This window comes from Terrapene carolina, unplaced genomic scaffold, assembly GCF_002925995.2.
Source record: "Terrapene carolina triunguis isolate 2854851 unplaced genomic scaffold, T_m_triunguis-2.0 Scaffold131, whole genome shotgun sequence".
In the NCBI taxonomy this organism is placed as follows: domain Eukaryota; kingdom Metazoa; phylum Chordata; order Testudines; family Emydidae; genus Terrapene; species Terrapene triunguis.
This window is the reverse complement of record NW_020664482.1, coordinates 8330802-8348804: the sequence shown is the minus strand read 5'-3', so window position 1 is coordinate 8348804 and position 18003 is coordinate 8330802. Positions and strand designations below refer to the sequence as shown.

Below are 18003 nucleotides of genomic sequence, written 5' to 3'. Positions count from 1 at the left end.
CTTCCCAGCAGCCCTATTGATTTAATGCTCTATATCCAGAGAGACAAATGTGCAGCCATGAATTTTGAAAATAGGCAGTCAGCTACATCGTTTTAGTACTGTGCCACCCTATATCACCCATCGTCTTTAATTCTGTCATGCTTCATAAATACATCAGTTTACCAGGAAAATAAACTCTTTTCATTTTATTTCATACAGAGACAGATTTAGATTTAGACCACTGATTTGGTCACTCTTTTTTTCACAGGTGAGCTCTGGAAAGGAGAGATCAACCAGGGAGATCTTTTCAGATTGCTGATAACTATGAGGCTGCCACCAAGGCAGGCATCATCTCCTAGGAGCAAGAAGCAGCCGCCACTGCTGCATAGCAAGGGAGGCCTACAGATCTTCCACAGGACAGCAGCTGAGAGGCACAACTTGCTCTATTAGAAGCAGCCTTTTAACTGTTAAAGAAAAAGACGTCTCTCAAACCTATGCAAGCTGTGAATAAAATTAAAGTTTAATAATATATAATAAACAAGATCCTAGAATAAAAATTGTTTTGAAAAGTTTGCACTGATCAGGCAAATCAAAATGCATTTACTAAATAAAATACATTAATAGATCTAACAAAAAAATGTGAAGAAAAACAATACCTGAAAAATCTCTCTTTGCCATCAAGGCGAACCATGTGCAAAACTCAGGGAAGCAAAACAAACATAAAAATTGAACCATAAATAGCTACTAAAAGAATTCATAATCTGAGTGCTACCATGCTATTCTTAAACAGTACAGAACTGAAAACCCAACTTTGCAGAAGACAAGGAAATTTAGCACTGGTTCTGCTCTGTTTGGGGGAGGGAGGAAGACTATTTACTAAAGTACTACAGATACAGAACAGTGCTAGTCTTTGCAAACAGTACTAAAAGGGAATTTAGAAAGAGTTACTGCAGCAAACCTCGTCACAAAACCGTCACTTTAAGTAATCCCTACACCTGATTTTCCTAGTTTTCTCAGCAATAAATACATTTAGTTGTATCCTGTGTCACAGATCTAAAATGACACTATTGGAAGCTCTCAAATAAGTACCTCACCCAAAGATGGATGCTATTCCAGGCAAATATTCCAACTTCAACTAATATGATAATATTTCTCCTCCTTCTTGAAATGAGACCATTTTGAAGACTGATTCTTCAGTGGTTCACAGCAGCACTTCAGTTTTAAACCTGATCTAATGAGCAGCAATAGAAGTTACGGCCTCTAAAGATAAACAATTGACATGTTAGCATATTAATGTACTCATATGTCACATAACTCACTAGAAAACAGTTTGCAGAATGACCCATACATTTGACCCTATACATGCAAACCTTGTTCACTTCTTAAATATAAAGCTACTTCCTGCTGGCAAAAGTCCTGATTAAAATAATACAGATTGTAGTCATTGATAACCAAAATTCTATTGCTTAAAATTCCTCAAAGTTGCAGATAATATATCATTAGTTATAGTAAAGCTTTAAAAATCAGTCAGCAGAGTCCACTTCAATCTCTGCATGATAATAAAGGATTATTATGCGGAGCAACCTATTTATGAAAAGGAAACAGTGTGCTTCTTTCAGACCCCATCAATTGCTTTAATAAGGAATTGAAAAGCCTGGCCTACTTTATATGCAGATCACCATCCCAGTTGCATAAGGATTTACAATAGACAAAACAAAACTTTTTGTTGTAAATAAGGGCTGTTTGTTGAAATCACACAACGTTTGAATCTAAAAATTATTTACAGGCTACTAAGGCTCTATAAAGTTTGTGTATCTCACTTGTTAATTAAAATGTTTTCAATATTCTCCAGGAAGGAAAGAAATGTACATTTAAGATGTTAAGGTAAAAAGATTCAAGTAACACAAGCCCAAGTCAAAGGCAGAACAGAAAACATATTGACTATGTTTACTGATGTTCTTATGAAAACCCATATTGAGATTAAAAGGTAGTTGATAAAGCCCTCTAAAAATTTAAACTACTGTACTTAGAAGGAGTTATTTATCAGCTAGGTTAGGATTGTTGCATTGTTACTTTCTATTTAGATAGGGAAAACATGAAATAGTTCACGTTGCTGAAAGTTAGTAGGATGTATCCATCAATCTCTAGCAGACTGAGGGGACCCAGGTTCTAATCTCACTTCTGAAATTTCTCTGCGAGTTTGTTTATTCATTTACAGGTATGGCTGTGTGTTTAATGAGGTTGTGTGGCGGCCCCTGCTGGTGTTCATGCTTATTTTAAAAGTACTACACCTGGCAAGAAAACAAACTGGTAATTTCAATTAAGAAGTTAGAAAAATAAACTCTGTTGTTAAATGTATAAAAATATCTAATTTAATGCAGAAAATATATATTACAAGTAGAATAATGTTTTATTAAGTATGAAAATAATCTTGAACCACTGAACATTATTGGCTGTGTTAGAGCTGCAGTGTAATGAATTAAGAAGGGACATTAATTGTTCAGTTCACTATGATGTCATGTTAAATGTCTTTTATTAATGAACTGTTACTTCCATCTGAGGCAGCTGATTACCTCTAGTCCATTGCTAAATCCTCTTAGTGGATTTCAATGAATCACTTAAACCAAACCCAAAGGGGGGGGGGGGGAACAAATAATTTACAGTTCAATCTTTAAAGTCCTAGAACTACATTCCCTTAAAGAAGGTCTGGTTTCCTGTAAATCAAGCAAGATTGTTTGATTTAATGCAGCTGACATATAGATCTATTGTACATTTTTTTTAATTTCAAAAATACAACACATTAAAATAGGTTCAATTTATCAAAGCTAAGAGCAACAATTAAGTAATAATGTACTTAAAGTGCAAAGGCACTTTAACACAAGAAAGTGATGCCCAGTGGCTATACTTGTAATTGAAACAGCAGTATTGTATATTATTATTTACAAAAAAAAGTTATAGTCCAGGAAAAAGATCTTTGGAGATCTTCTACATAATACATTACCTTTCCATTTTAAATTAAAAAAAAAAAAGGCACAAAACAGCCCCCCTCCCTCCCAAACAAAAAAAAAAAAAGAGAGAGAATTATGCAAAAATCTATTGTCGAAACATTCATTTGCAGAGACAGTTTCTAAGGGGAAGGGAAAAAGAAGAAAGATGTAGAAATAACTTAAAGGAACCTTTGCAAAAGCAACACCATACCTCCAGCATAGTATAAGGGGGTTGTGTTTGCTTATTTTCAGAATTTAAAAAGTGGAAATTTTGAGAATGTGACAAATCACATTGGTATTGAGTTCTGAATCAATCAAGTTTGACTTTAAGACCCTTTTAAAATGCCTCCTCCTCCCTTCAATCCACCCTCACAGCTGACTAATTGCAGTTTGTTTTTCCAGAACTTCGAGGTAGTCTGGTTCTGTTTGTAGCTTTCCTTGCAGCAAAGGATGCTCGGGTTTAGACTGTTCTGCAAAATATTTCCTGGGAGTTCCATACAAAACAGTCTTATTTATCCTGTCCTGGTTTTGGCGTCTGGATTCATAGGAAGGAGCAAACTGCCTTTTGGGTAAGGTGCAAAAGTTATAATGAACAACCCCTCCACTGGGGAGTTCCTTGACCCTCTCTGCAATGTTTTGATACAGCAGCTCTGGTTCCCTTGGCGAGGACTGCTTTTCCAGCAATTCAGCGGCACTGATTGTAAATGCAAGGCTGGCTGAGTCTTCCTTTTTGTGGTCAAGATTGCTATAGCTAAACTCATGGAGATTCCTGTAGTACGCAACTGGATCCCCTTCCTTCTGCATGTAGATTGGGTTTTGGCACATCTGCCCGACAGGAGGGGGGATGTAGTTATAAACATGCCCTTCAGTTTTATCATGGCTCTCCATGTTGTAAGACCCATACTGCAGCTGAAATGAACTTATGTCTAAGTTGTTTGCGCTGTTGGGCACGCTTGGCACTCCCTTTCGGCGTTTCAGAACAAAGACAAACAAGCCTGCCCCAAAACAGACAGACAAGATAAACACAACCAGCAAGCCTAAAATTAAGACAGACAGTGGAACTTCTGTGTGTATTTCTGGGTAGGAGCTGGGCGAGACGCTGAGGGACTGTGGTGTGTCTGTGTTATGACTCATAGAGAAGAGAGTAGAATCTGACAAGTTAGGGTTCTCTGGACAGATGGCCTCTTTGCTCAGGAATTTCAGATGTTCTCCTGAGTGCTTAGCTGGAGACTCGCATATGACTTCATTGATAACTACAGGGGGACTTGACTGCTGATTGTTCTGCTCAGTGACATGCTCTATCCAGTTCCTGAGCCCCATTATGTCACACGTGCAATCCCAAGGATTTTCTTGGAGGTCTATCTGAATTAAAGCCGAGAGCTGGTCGAGGACTCCTCTCACAGGCAAGTGTGAGAAGTGGTTGTTCCTCAGATTGAGCCTCGTGAGGGAAGTACCACCAAACACATTATCAGGCAAAGACCTCAGCAAGTTGTTGTTCAGAAATAATAGATGAAGGTTACTCAGAGCATCGAAGGTGCGTGGCAGGATTTCCTTAATGACATTATACTCTAAGTAGAGATACTGCAAGCTCTGCAGTCCATTGAACATAGAAGGGTACAGAATTTCAAGGTAATTGCCATTGAGATAAAGTCTGCGTAAACTGGTGAGGTTTGTAAAGGCACCTTCCTGTATCACTGCAATCCTGTTGTTTCCTAAATGTAACAAATCCAGAGAGCTGTATTCAAGGAGATCGGTTTTATAAACAACCTGTAGATAGTTACTTGTAAGGTAAAGTTTCTTTGGACTGGTGGGTTTGGGGTGGAGATCTGAGATGTTACTGATCTTTTTCTCTTGGCAGTTCACATTTAGACCATTGTCAGAGCTTTGCGAAGTGCAGACACAGCCACTTGGGCAGGTGATGGGCACGGGGGACTTGGTCTGGTAAACCATGATAGGTCCGAAAATTTGCCTGTCTTTTGACACTGTGACCCGAGGCGTTGGACGGTTCCTCGTTTTGGGTGGCCGGCTGGCTTTTGGGGCTCTGGTGGGGCTGATGGCAGGGTTGGCCGTGGGTGAGAGCCTCTGGATGTGCGTGTCTGAGTGGGAAGGGTGCTTTTCCCTCTGGTGAGAGTCACTGGAACTTTTCCGAGGGCAGAGGTCTTGCCGGGTGAGCTGGGTCACGTCCTTCCCATGCAGCCGGAAGGGCGTCTCGCAGACGATCTCCCCGACAAAGACGGTGATGGTGTCCAGCCAGGCTTTGAGGGGGAGCAGGTCACAGGTGCAGTTCCAAGGGTTCTCCTCCAGCTGGATCTCCATGATCCCACCAATGTGCTCCAGGACGCCGGCGAACGGCAACATCTTCAGCCTGTTCCCCCTCAGGTCCAGGTGGGTGAGCAGGACGAAGCGGAAGACGTTGCTGGGCAGGGACAGCAGGAGGTTGTCGTTGAGGATGAGCACTTTCAGCTTGTTGAGCTGGCTGAAGGCCCCGGCTTCGATGGCGCTGATGTAGTTGTAATCGGCCTGCAGGTATTCCAGGCTCTCCAGGCCCAGGAAGGTGTCCTCCCGTAGCACCTCCAGCCTGTTATTGTTGAGGTGCAGTCTCTTGAGGGTCCGCAGGCCACTGAAGGCCCCGGTGCGGATCTCCTGCATGTCGTTGTTGCCCAGGTGCAGGGTCACGGCGTTGGAATAGTTGACGAACTCATTGGGGTGCAGGCGGGTGAGGGCGTTGCCGCTGAGGAAGAGCTGGTAGATCTTGGAGGGGGGCGGCTGCAGCAGGCTGACGGTGGTGAAGCCTTTGTTTTCGCAGTTGATGTTCAGCACGTTCTCCTTCTCCTCGCAGGGGCAGCGACTCCGGCTGCAAATGTCTTTGGCGGGCTTGCGGCTCTCCGTCGTGGGCGAGATCCCAGCCACTGTCAACACACTGAGCAACCAGACCCCCTTCAGCATCTTTAGGCGCCCTGGGTCCCAGCTCCGGTACCTACAGTCAAACCTGCAAGCAGGTGGGGAGGGGGAAGGAGAACCCCAATTAAGGAGGCCAGGAAAGGGGGGAGCAACAAGGCAGAGCAGGGCAAAAGCTCCCCCCCCCCACCCGTCCTTCCACTGGCCCCGGGGGGGCAGCTCCCCCTGCCCCCCCCCCCGGCCGCCCTCCTACGCCCCCCCCGCCCCCCCCCCGGTGAGCGGACCCCCCCCCCCCCAGTGGGGCCCCCCCCCCCCCCCCGCACTCAGTGGCCCCCCACCAGCGGCAGGGACCCCCACAGCAGATCCCCCTGCCTCTGCTCAGCCCGGAGCTGCCCCACTCCCAGGCGGCTCCTCCTGCCCCGACTCCGGCCGGGCAGCGCCAGCGGGGCGCCCCGGCCCCGCTCCCCGCCGCGGTACTCACGCATCAGGAACGCACCCGGCTCCCCGCCCGCGCCCCGACCCACGCGCTCCGCATCCCGCCGGCCGCCGGGGAGACCAGCCGCCCCGCGCCGCGCTCCGGTCCCGGCAGCAAGAGGCGGCGGCGGCGGCACCCGCTCCGCATGGAACTTTCGCCCCGCGGGCCGGGCAGGGGGAGGCGCTGCCCCGGGAGCCGCTCGCGCTGCCCCGGCTGCAGCCGCTGCGCCGAGCAGTTTGAATCCCGAGGCTTTTGCAGGCTGCCCTTGGACGGAGCCGGGGCTGACGTCACGCCCGGGGATGGGGCTGCCGGGGGAGGCACGTCCCCCCCTCCCCCTCCCCGCCAGCCTCTTCTTTCGGGGACCCCAAGCCCGCTCCGCTGCAGGCTCGCCGAGCTCGCCGCCCGGCAGCGTGGCCCCCCAGCAGCCGGGGGGAGGGAAGGCAAAAGCCGGCTTCACCTGGATCCTGGCGGGGTTTGGCCCCGATCCTCCCCCCCCACACACACACACACCCCCACACTCTCCCCCCTCAGTCGCACGCTCCAAATAGAAGAGGCGTCCAACTGCTTCGGCTGCACACCAAAATCTGGCGGCTGGAGCAGAGGGTTCTGCAAAAAACCCGGAGCTGGCATCCGGATCCAGCCAAATTTTGGCCCCGACTCTCCCCCCCAAAAAACCCCCCTAGCGCCTACCTTCGAATCCAGCGCAGGGAGAGTTCCAAAGCCGCCTAAGGGATCTAAACACGCACGCTTCCCCCTCCACGGGGGGTCCAGTGACTGGAAGAGGTGGTTCTAAATCCCTTACGTCGCTTGGAATAGTCAGTCAAGGGCTGACCAGGCTCAAACAACAATATAATGTGATCATTCACCCCGGCTAGACTAGCGGGGCTGCCAAACTGCCAGTGGTGCGGCATGAGATTTGGCTGCATCTGGAAAGAACGAGATGTCAGAGCTGGCTCCCAGTGGCTTCACTTAAGCACAATGCATTGGAGACAGTTTAATCTGATGTCAAAGGAGGGCTGAACTTGCTGTCTATTGAGAAGGTAAAACTTTGGGGGTCTATCTGGGGGGCGAAAAAAGGACAAGCTCATTCGTGATGATTGTTTTCCACTGCTCCTGTGCCAAGATGTTGTATCACCAGAGTTTTAAACCGGAGGATCTCTATTTATGAAGTTAAATGTAGAGATTTTCTGGCCAGAAATTTGCTGGACCTGGCAAGACCTAGGTGCCTGCTATATGAGGTTGTGTTGCTATTTAACCAGGTTGGGTGGGAGCTCGGATTTTAGGGAAAGCCACATGTGCTGTCTATTCTGATGGGGACTTGGGGGCCAAAAAAAGGTAAGATCCATTAGGCTTCCAGCGCTGGATAGATGTCTCTGAGATGGTGCTGAGCAGGGATGCACTGGCTTTGCATTGCAATCTGAGCAGCTGCACTTATTCTCTATTGAGTTATTTTAAAAAATGGGGAGGGGGGCCCGAAAAAAATGATCCAGGTGTTGGAGTCACATTTTTGCAGTGCTGCTGCTCCAGCCCACAACAGGGTCTGAATTTTTGTGTGCCCTAGGAGCTGTTACATTTCCCCCCCCCCCCCCCCCCCCCCCCCCCCACACATACAGTACAGCGTGGGGCCAAAATTTGCCAAGCTCCATGTACTGGATCCAGAGTTTTGCAGTGGGATGCATCAGCGTCCAGATTTTTTTGCCGCCGTTTTTTGCTTGTTTTCTCTTTAGACATTAGAATTTGAGGGCAAAATTTGGCTGGATTCAGAAGAATCCATATGCTGGGTCCAGGTTTTTGTAGTGCTCCTGTTCTGGATAATTTTTTTTTTTTTTGCAGTAGGCGTGTTTAGATTGTTCTCTATTTTGATGATACAATTTGGAGATTTGGGGGCTAAAGATATGCAGGACCCAATTTTCCCCTGGGGGAATACTTTGGAGTGCCAGTGCCTGCACACACAGGCATCCACCCACCCGCTTCTGGCCTCCTTCCATGCACCACACCTATACACAACACTGTAACATCCTTAACACTCTCTTGAGAAATGCACAACTCTCTCCAACAGACTGCAAAAGCAGAAGGCAACAGTAAGTCCACTGCATTTCTTTCTGATGGCCTTAATGTATGCATGTGTATTCTTGTGCATGAATTATTTTGACATGTCGTGTGTACTGGTGTTAAAGTGTCCTGTCCTGGACTTGCTTTGTGGGACTGTATATGCTGTGCTTGCATATGTGTTCTGTAGAACCAAGGTGCATTTATGTCCGTTGCTAACGATGTCTGTGGAAGGGATATTCACGCACTGCACATCTCAGCAATAATTGCCAGCTGTATGTGGGACGGAAGGAACAGCATGTCAGGGAATGGCAGGAGTAATAAACACAGAGAAGATGCTGATGCCATTACACTACAAGTACAGATGTACAATGATCATGGTAGTAGGAGAACTAAAAGGGATTTTGAAAATACAAAACTGATTTTATTTAGGAGCAAAGTTATGATTTTCTCCGTACACCATAAATGTTTTATAATCCCTTTACTTAACAAGTACATGATAAAAGCATTTGCTTTTCTGCCTGTTTTGCTCCCCATTGACTTCATTTAATTAAATCCAGATCAATTCCAGGCATTAGGATTGTGTTGGAGCCTCAATCTGATGGTGGCCTTCAACCAACTTCAATTTATGCTTATATTCTGGGTTGTCAAAGGAGTCAACAGGCAGAGAGGCTGTAGTAGTGGTTTAGGGAGATGCTGGTTTCTGCCCAGAAATGCTTGCTTTCCAGACAATTTTTGTTGTTCCCCTCACTTCCCCCCCACACACACACACTTGGAGGAAAAGACTCATAGATAAGGTCATTTGTGATCATCTAGTCTGACCTCCTGCCTAACACAAGCAATAGGACTTCCCTGAATTAATTCCTGTTGGAAGTAGAGCACATCTTTTAGAAAAAAAAACATTCAGTCTTGATTTAACAATTTTGTGTGATGGAGAATCTACCTTGGTAAGTTATTCCAATGGTTAATTACCTTCACTGTTAAAAAATTGCACCTTATTTCAAGTTTAAATTGGTCTAGCTTCAGTTTCAAGCTATAGGATCTTTTTATATCTTTATCTGCTATATTGACGTATCCTCTGTTATTGAATTTCTGTTCTCCATGTAGGTACTTTTCGAGTGTAGAAGGATAGGCATGAATTGAAGGACTTGCTTGATCCAAGCCTAAAGAGCTTCAAATAGTGTGAGAGCACTTCATGCAGGTTAAATATGCTACAGCAGATGTAGGCTCCGCATGGTCTTAGAGCCTGCTTGGTATCCCTTAGCTATTAAAAAGAATTGAATAAAACACAAAGGGACACAAAGTGCTGCACAGATCAATACCCTTACAGAACTCCGCTAACCATACTGTCTGCCCCTTCATGCGTGTGGATATTGAAGAGCAGATTTTCTAACTCTGTAGAAACATGGATTGGGGGATACTTTCTTCAGTCATAATATCAGATTTTCTGAAGGAGGAAAAGTTGGCGAGGGTCAAACACCTTTCCATATACAGGTGGTAAAAATATCTGGCAAAAATCTCATCATCCAGTAAATGAGGAATGAAAAAAAGAGAGAGACCTTCTCTAAGGTCCTGTGGTGTGAGATGCAAGACGAGAATGGGAAATCTCTAGAAAGGTAGAAACTCAGTTGAATTTCTGTTAGGTGAGCAATAGCTACTTTTAACTCATCAGTTGGAAACCATTGCCTGAAGGTGAAGGTGTTCTGGAATAGCTAGGTGGTCTGTATGCATTTGTCATACAAATGATAGGAAATGATTACAGTCCTCAGATTGCTTCACTGTCCTGTTAGTTAAACAAGAGGTTAAGACTTGAGTAGTGAAATGATAACTGCAAAGCATTTGCATCCTTGCATTCCCCTTGTAGCTGAAGTTTTAACATCTATTTCAGTAGCTCTTGGTATTCCAGCCCATCTCTCCTTGAGCTACATAATCTGAGGACTGTAATCATCTCACGGACACAAACCAATCCACTAAGTCTAAATGAGGGAAAGTGGCCATTTTTCACACTACTTCTGTCCCCAAATGGTGCTAGTTCTTTGGGTCCTGAGATAAGCTCATAGACTTCATTACCTCTCTGTGTGTGCTCCCAGAGTCATTCTTACTCTGCCTGTGTATATTTTCCTAGATATGCGTGGGTGGGTGGACGGCTTGAGTCATTGTCACTCTGTGAGTGTGTGTGTGTGTGTGTGTGTGTGTGGAGTCATTGTTATACTGTGAGATATTTTTATTCTTTACTAACAGTGATTATTAAGAAAATAAACAGTTACTGCATTTAGCAGTAAACAGGCAAAATAATTGTGACATGTAGTACAAGGCTTTATCTCAGCCAGCAGCAATAAAAAGCATATTGTAAAGGCGAAGGAGAAAGAGGAGGTTCCTGCTGTACCAGCTTCCTTTGGGGAACGGAGGAAAAGGGATGGGAATGCAAGAGTCAATGTGAAGGACACAGAGGGGAGAGAACTAGCAAACTCTGCCCACGACCTGCTGTGCCTTGATTTCTTTTCTTCCTCTCAACTTATGCTCAGCAGCAAACCGGGGAGTGTGTGCACCTGAGAGAGGCAGAGATGCTGCCTCCAGCAAAGAGCCAACAAAGCAGCTATCAGACATCTCAGCTGAGGTGCTGGACAACTTACCACACAGCCCAGTGGCTACCTGCGATGTGGGCAGCTGGAGTTTGCCCAATAGGCTGAAATGTTTAACTGACAAGGCCATGGACTAGAATACATTTCTTAAGCCCTGTGAGTGCATTTATTTAATTCAGTTCCCCTGCCCTCCCCAACACCCTAAAATCTCTGTGTTATATTGGGATTGTGTTTATTAAAATTTCATGACCATTTACTACAGGGGTAGGCAACCTACGGCACACATGCCGAAGGCGGCACGCGAGCTGATTTTCACACTGCCGGTCCTGGCCACCGGTCCGGGGGGCTCTGCATTTTAATTTAATTTTAAATGAAACTTCTTAAACATTTTAAAAACTTTATTTACTTTACATACAACAATAGTTTAGTTCTATATTATAGACTTATAGAAAGAGACCTTCTAAAAACGTTAAAATGTATGACTGGCACGCGAAACCTTAAATCAGAGTGAATAAATGAAGACTCGGCACACCACTTCTGAAAGGTTGCCAACCCCTGATTTACTATATAAACAAAATAACTCAATGATACATCTTAAAACAATCCTGCCATCAATTCCTATTCCCAGCTCCAGGCTCCTGCAGGAACTGAAATCTTAACCAGGAATTTACATTGTTTTAATGGCTACTCTCTCCTCTCTAGACCTGAAGAGGTCACTCTCATCATCACCATTGATTTGCATCATTTTTGTGGAATCCTGATTTTTAAAAAAACAAAAATCGTATTTTTTCTGAGTTATAACAACAAAATCTGATTCAATGTGAAACTGGATATACAAGCACTTGGGGGGGGGGGGGCGGGGAAATAACAACTCTTCAGTCTGCTAATGCACTGGGTATATTGATACATTCTGTACCATGTTATTACCAACGCATATTTCCTTAGCTTGAGCTCAGACCCTTCAATCTTTACTTTGAAAAAACTCCTCCATCCCCACCCGTTGATGTGAGACCCAATTCAGTACATGTGCTTAAATGTATGCAAGTTCATATGTCCATCCACATTCAGCAAAACACTTAGGCCTGATACAAAGACCATTGAAGTCAATGGAAAGAATCCAACAGACTTCAATGGGTTTGGGATTATTTCTTTAAACAAACGCTTAACTTAAAGTCTCATTGAGTTAAATAGGTTAAGTATCTGCTTTGCTGAATCCCTTAAATGGGAGTTTTACCCTGATAGGGACAGCAGGATTGGTTTTTCTAATGACAGATATTCTCATGATACACCATCAATGGATTTATTGTTCCTTTCATAGTGAGAGGGTAACGATTAAACAGCTAATGCAACTACTTATTGATTTCTTTTAATAGGGTTCTTTTGCTTTATTATACAGTAAACACCATAGTTAAATATGGTTCCTTATTATTTGTATGGCAGTAATGCTGAAAAAACCACAATTAGGATTCAAGTCCCAATGGCACATATAGAATGGTATGTGAAACAACAAGAGCAAAGGGTGAAATTCACCCTGTACAGAGAGCCAGCCCAACAATTATACACCACCAAAGTTCCCAATTAAGTCCTCAAAACACAGCTTAAGTGGGACTTCAGTGGACTTTAGTCTTTGTGCTGGCTTTCTGCACAGAGGTGAATTTCACTTGGAGTGACTAATTCATAGTAAATAATGTATTCTGCTAAGTTAGCCTCTTTGTCTTGTTTTCTTGAATTTATTTAATTGAAATTACTCACCAGATAATTTCTATGAATAATCATGGCCTGTGGATTTTTTTTCAGCACTTCACTGTGAGCATTTGTATTCAATATGCCAAATGTGAGTGCTGTCATTTAGTTCTCAGTACACACAAAGGTCATGTGTTACTGCTTTTGCACCACAGTTAGTACAAAAATTACCCAGATTAAGGTTTCCAGCATGAGTACTTGGACATGCAAATTCAGAATGTGCTTTCTGCAAATATAATTGACTATTCATTTACAATTCAATATGTCCATGTGCTGGGTGAGGATTACCACACACTCAGATTCATTAATTCAAACCTTTATTTGAACCAAAAGCATGGTCTTGTGTTTGCAATTGCTATAAAAAACAATGAATGACAGATGTATAGAAAAAATATTGATCAGTTGCCTTCTCCTGGGGCGTAGACTGGTCATGATGGATATCTCCTACAAGTTTCTGACTATGCCTTTCCACTCTAGCATATTTATACCTTTCAACATTATCTGACCATCATAATTTGTACAATATGCCTGCACAGGCTTCAGTTTACATACCTTTTGTTGTCCATGCTATTTTCATTTCATCATGTCACCATACTCCATATAGGGATTTTCCTGCTTTTCCTAATTATAGGGACTTTTTGGCATTATATTTTGTGTATTAAGAGGGTATGATTAACTCCCTTATCTGTGTCCTCCAACACAGTAGAAAACGTCACATTTATCCTACATAGCTATACGCATCATTTAAGCAAGTCCACATGGAGCAACACTCATGTCAAGCAAAGACTAGGCCAAAGTCAGTTAGCCTAGCATAAGTCTTACCCTGGCCTGTAGAAACGACCCACGCTGATATTTCCAACACATGCAGATGTATTCAATTAAACTCACTCACAACGATATTTGTAGAAAGCAAACAGAAAAAGGGGTGCAAAAGGCCAAAGCAAATTCAATATTGTTAACTTGAGCAAATATTTGCCGGGTTGTGGTTTTATTTATTTTAAAATATTTGCCCCTTTCTATAACAACTACTGTGTTAGTAATCCCCTGCAATATCAAGTCACAATGGGATGGGTTAAATAGGGAGCATCAAATTTTAGCTCTGCAATTTGGGAATGTTGTGGTTTCAAATCAGACTCTCATCATTATTTCTAAGGCTATTTCTAAGGCTCTGTTTCTTCAAACACATGCGTGAAGTCAGTGGGACTACTCATCCCTGTGTAAAATTATTTATGGGCATAAAGGTGTTGCTAGTTTATGTGGAGCTTTTCGGTAGCAGTAACCGTCAAACACAGTGCTGATCAAGAGGCCACCTAGAATCAGTAGTAATGAGGAAGCTATGCTGAAAAGGCGAGCAATATCTCTCTGAAAAGGGGGCGCAGTAACAGCTAAACAAGAAAAAAAATCAGTAACTTTCAGGAAGGGCTCATTTCTGTTCCGGTTTCCACTGGACAGAAAAACCATCTCTGAGACCACATAAGGATTTTCCCCTTCTCCCGACTGGAGAAAAATATTTTGTGCTGTCTTTCAGTTTAAGCTGCAGCCTCCTTTAGGACAAACCCTGCTGCTGTTGAACAATATAACCTAGCTAAAGAATACCCTACAATATTTCTCTTTATAGAGGTCAGGCTGCTGCAGATACAGAGTTTGACATCTGAGGATGTATAATTCAGAGTAGCAAAAAGAAAATGGATGAGGCACTTAAAGCTTATCAGAATGGCAGTTGCATTGATAGTGTGTGAAGAACTCAATGGAAAATGGTGAAAAAAATTCATATATATATATATTTGTATGGAAGTAGCACCCAGAGGCCCCGTTGTGCTGGGAACTGGACAAACACATATAAAGATGGGGGGGGAAAGCCTGGCACCATTGAAGTCAATGGCTAAACTCCTATAGACTTCAGTAGGCCCAGGATATCATCCATGGTCTCTGCCCTGGTCTATAATATATATATGTATCCCATGATGCCTTTGGCATTTCATACCATCTATCAAGGGCATTTGTGTTTAAATGACTCCCCATCCTCTCATATTTCATCTTCCCTTTCTACTTTTCAACATTTCCCCCTCTGCAGATGCATCACTGAAGGAGACTTTGATGTCATAAACCCAAGATTATGACTTCACGATCAAGCAGCGAGAGAAGCCAGGATGAGAGAAGGAAAATAGAATACATTCATCTTTGGAAACCAGCAAGGGGAATCCAGAAAATTAGACAAAAAAACTGAATGTTTTTAATTTCCCTCAAAATGTCTTTGCTTCCAAGCTACTATGCTGATTGACATCTGGTCTTTCTAGCTATTCAAGTAGAAGCCAATTGGGATCAGATTTATCACTGGTGACATCAATAGAGTTTCACCAGAATGACCTGGGACCTTTATGCCTCTAGGGGGAAGATACCTAGTGATCTCAAATGCAAGAGTCACAGCACTTTATATGCTTCTTCATCCTCACCTACATTATGAAAGCTTGCTGTGTGCTTATATTAATTAGCTGTTTTACCAATGTAACAATCTTTTTAAAATACATTTACATCATCAGCGTGCCATGGGGCCTAATTTGCCACCCATACGCTCATTGAATAATACCTTATTCTGTGAATAGTTTGAATGGTCTACTACACAGGAATAGAAGTGGCAAAATTTGGCCCAAAGTTAACTTCAGGAACAATCCGATTGTAATTAACAACAAATGTTTGGTGTTAATTTTGTTCATTTTGTTGTTGATTTTTGATATTAGAGTTATTTATTCTTGTACTGCAGGAACACCTAGGAAGTTCAGTCATGGGCCAGGCCCCCATCATGCTGGGCATTATACAAACAGAACACAGAGATAGTCTCTGCCTCAAATAGTTTACAATGATATGCTGAGAATTTGACCTTTTTTTTCCCCTTTGGCTGGATCTTAAATGGAGAAAATGCGACTTTGTTTTTATATTAAACAAAAAAAAGTACAACTAGATGGACAACTTGCATGTCAGGGTTTTACCTGATGCAGTTTGAGACAGCCGATATGTTACCACCCCTCTTGCAATGAGATTTATAATGGAAATGCTGACAAGACACCTATGTTTGGAGACGGCACCATGCACTGCTTTAAAAACTTGTTATGAATGTTAATTGGTTATCTGAAGAGTTTTCCTTTTCCAGGTGTAGGCAGCCCAGGACACAGCCTCGGTAATACAATGTAACGAATCCATGAAAACACAGGATGCTTATGTGAGTATTAGAATGGCTGGCATTTCTGCAAACAGTGTTGCAGTTTTATTTTCAAAGATTAATCAATAATAAGCTCTTTGATATTGCTATGTACCTGGAGAATAGCATTTCCTTAGGATGACAGCTAAGCAACTTTCCCACGGTTTTATGTCTAGGTTTGCGTTTTAATCGGTCTGCTTGGGGGATTGTCATGAACTTCAGTGCTACACAAAATAAATAGAAGGCAAGCCACAAAATAGTCATGCCGTTAAGGTAGTAATTGTTCACCCGTCCTGCAGGTAGCCCACCATATTCTGGCTTTTGCAAATTGGAGCATTGGTGAAATTCACGGCCGTGTCACTTAATTCCCATTTACTGTAAGCCCTAGTGGTCATGCCAGAGAGGGCTTTGAGGGCTTAATTGCTGCATGGGCCTTATGCTGTCTCTCGGCATAGGGGTGACTCTCACCCTGATTGACAGCAGGCAAGGACAGCAGGCAACCTATAGTAGGGCACCATGCTGCAATGCAGCCCCTCAGCCTATGGGCTACCTCATAGCCCGAAAGAGTGACTGCTGCAAGGTACCTTCCTCCTGGGCTGTCACAGCAGGACCACTGGGTCCACCTAATCACTGATTCCTTGCCTCTGCCTTCAGATCTTCCCTATGCCCCAGGCTTTTTCAGGCCCGCCTGGATCCCCTCTCAGTGGTGCCAGAGGGTGCAGAGAATCATCTGAGCAGCCAGCCCGTGCGGCACTCTCCTCATGCACCACACAGCCCACCGCAGAGGCTTTGTGGGCTCTCCGTGCAATGGGTGAATGTCACTCTTTCTGGGAACACCGTTTTTTGTTGTTGTTTGTTCAAAACTATACCAAATCAGAGAGCTGGCCCTTGACAGAGTTAACCGTTAGCAGGTCACTAGCACCGAAGAACACATTTCCTGCAGTGCCTATAAGAAAGTGCTAGATAAGAAAAAACAAAAATGGCTTTGTCCTCTTCATTGCAAAAATCTGCACAAACGCTGGGCTGGCTCCACAAAATAGATCTCTAGGAGACTGCTCAGTGTAGAAGACAAGATGATTTATTAAATCTGGCACTGTGAGGGCACACGATATCAGCTTGGAGATAACCTTCGGCAGGGAACTCTCTCACAGACAAAGCATAGTAACTGGTAGGCGCTTGGAAGACAAGGAAGCAGAGACATTGCAGGTAACGTGACCTGAATTTAATGAACTGCCATTAACATTCATGCACTCCCACTGATGTCGCTGGAAGTTCTGTGCATGGCACCATTGCGGGATATGGCCCTAAAGGCATAGGGGCTGGTTCTGCTCTCAATTTCCAAAGTAGCTTCACTGAAGGCAATGGAATTACATCAATAGACAAACAGTGTGAAATCAGGGTCTCCCCTTGGCGTGTGCTTAACTCTCTTTAATGCTAATAAGAGTAAAGAGAAAAGTGAATGAGACGACGAAGCTTTAGTTACTGTAGTTGCTTTAACTTTCATCAGGAATATATTGTTGGAATTCCCAGTTGCTGTACTTCTAAGACATCGCTTTAGGTTTTCATACAGCCGGGGGACAGACATCAGATTCAAAATAATCCACTCAGGATAGCAAAGGAAAACTTCAGTTTAGTTAAAAGAATCTAGGTTCCCTTACTAAAAACGAGTAAATCACTGATTCCCTAGGATACCTTTGCTCCTGTTGAATTGTACCTGACACATTGATTAGTGCCAATAGGGCCACCTAGTGGAATAAGGTACTACTCAAATGTGTGCAGGGATATCACAGTCTGACCCCCAGGTCTTGCTCCTTAATCAAAACTCCATTTAATGAGACCCATCGTTTGTAGCAAAAGACATTCTCTGCTGCATTAAAATGCATTGGAAAAGCTGGAGCCTAAGTTTTAAAGGTTAATTGGATCCCACAAAGAAGAATTAACTGAGCTGTTTTCTCTCTTTTTAAAAGAGCCTTTATAGTTATTGTAATCTCTACTTTATTTCCTCACAGGGCAACCAAAATACAGGATTTTTTTTTCACATTTTAATGTTTTTTTTTAACAAAATGGTTAACAAATAATGTACAGATTTTGATT

The 18003-nt window shown here is 43.5% G+C and overlaps 1 protein-coding gene across 1 annotated transcript; it reads right to left on the bottom strand.

Annotated features, from left to right (window-relative positions):
• Positions 1 to 3050: 3050 nt before the first annotated feature.
• SLITRK2 (SLIT and NTRK like family member 2) lies at positions 3051 to 5997 on the bottom strand. The gene has a single exon (XM_024206112.3). It carries the CDS (start codon positions 5910 to 5912, stop codon positions 3336 to 3338), a length of 2577 nt encoding a protein of 858 aa, XP_024061880.2. The 5' UTR covers positions 5913 to 5997; the 3' UTR covers positions 3051 to 3335.
• Positions 5998 to 18003: the final 12006 nt, after the last annotated feature.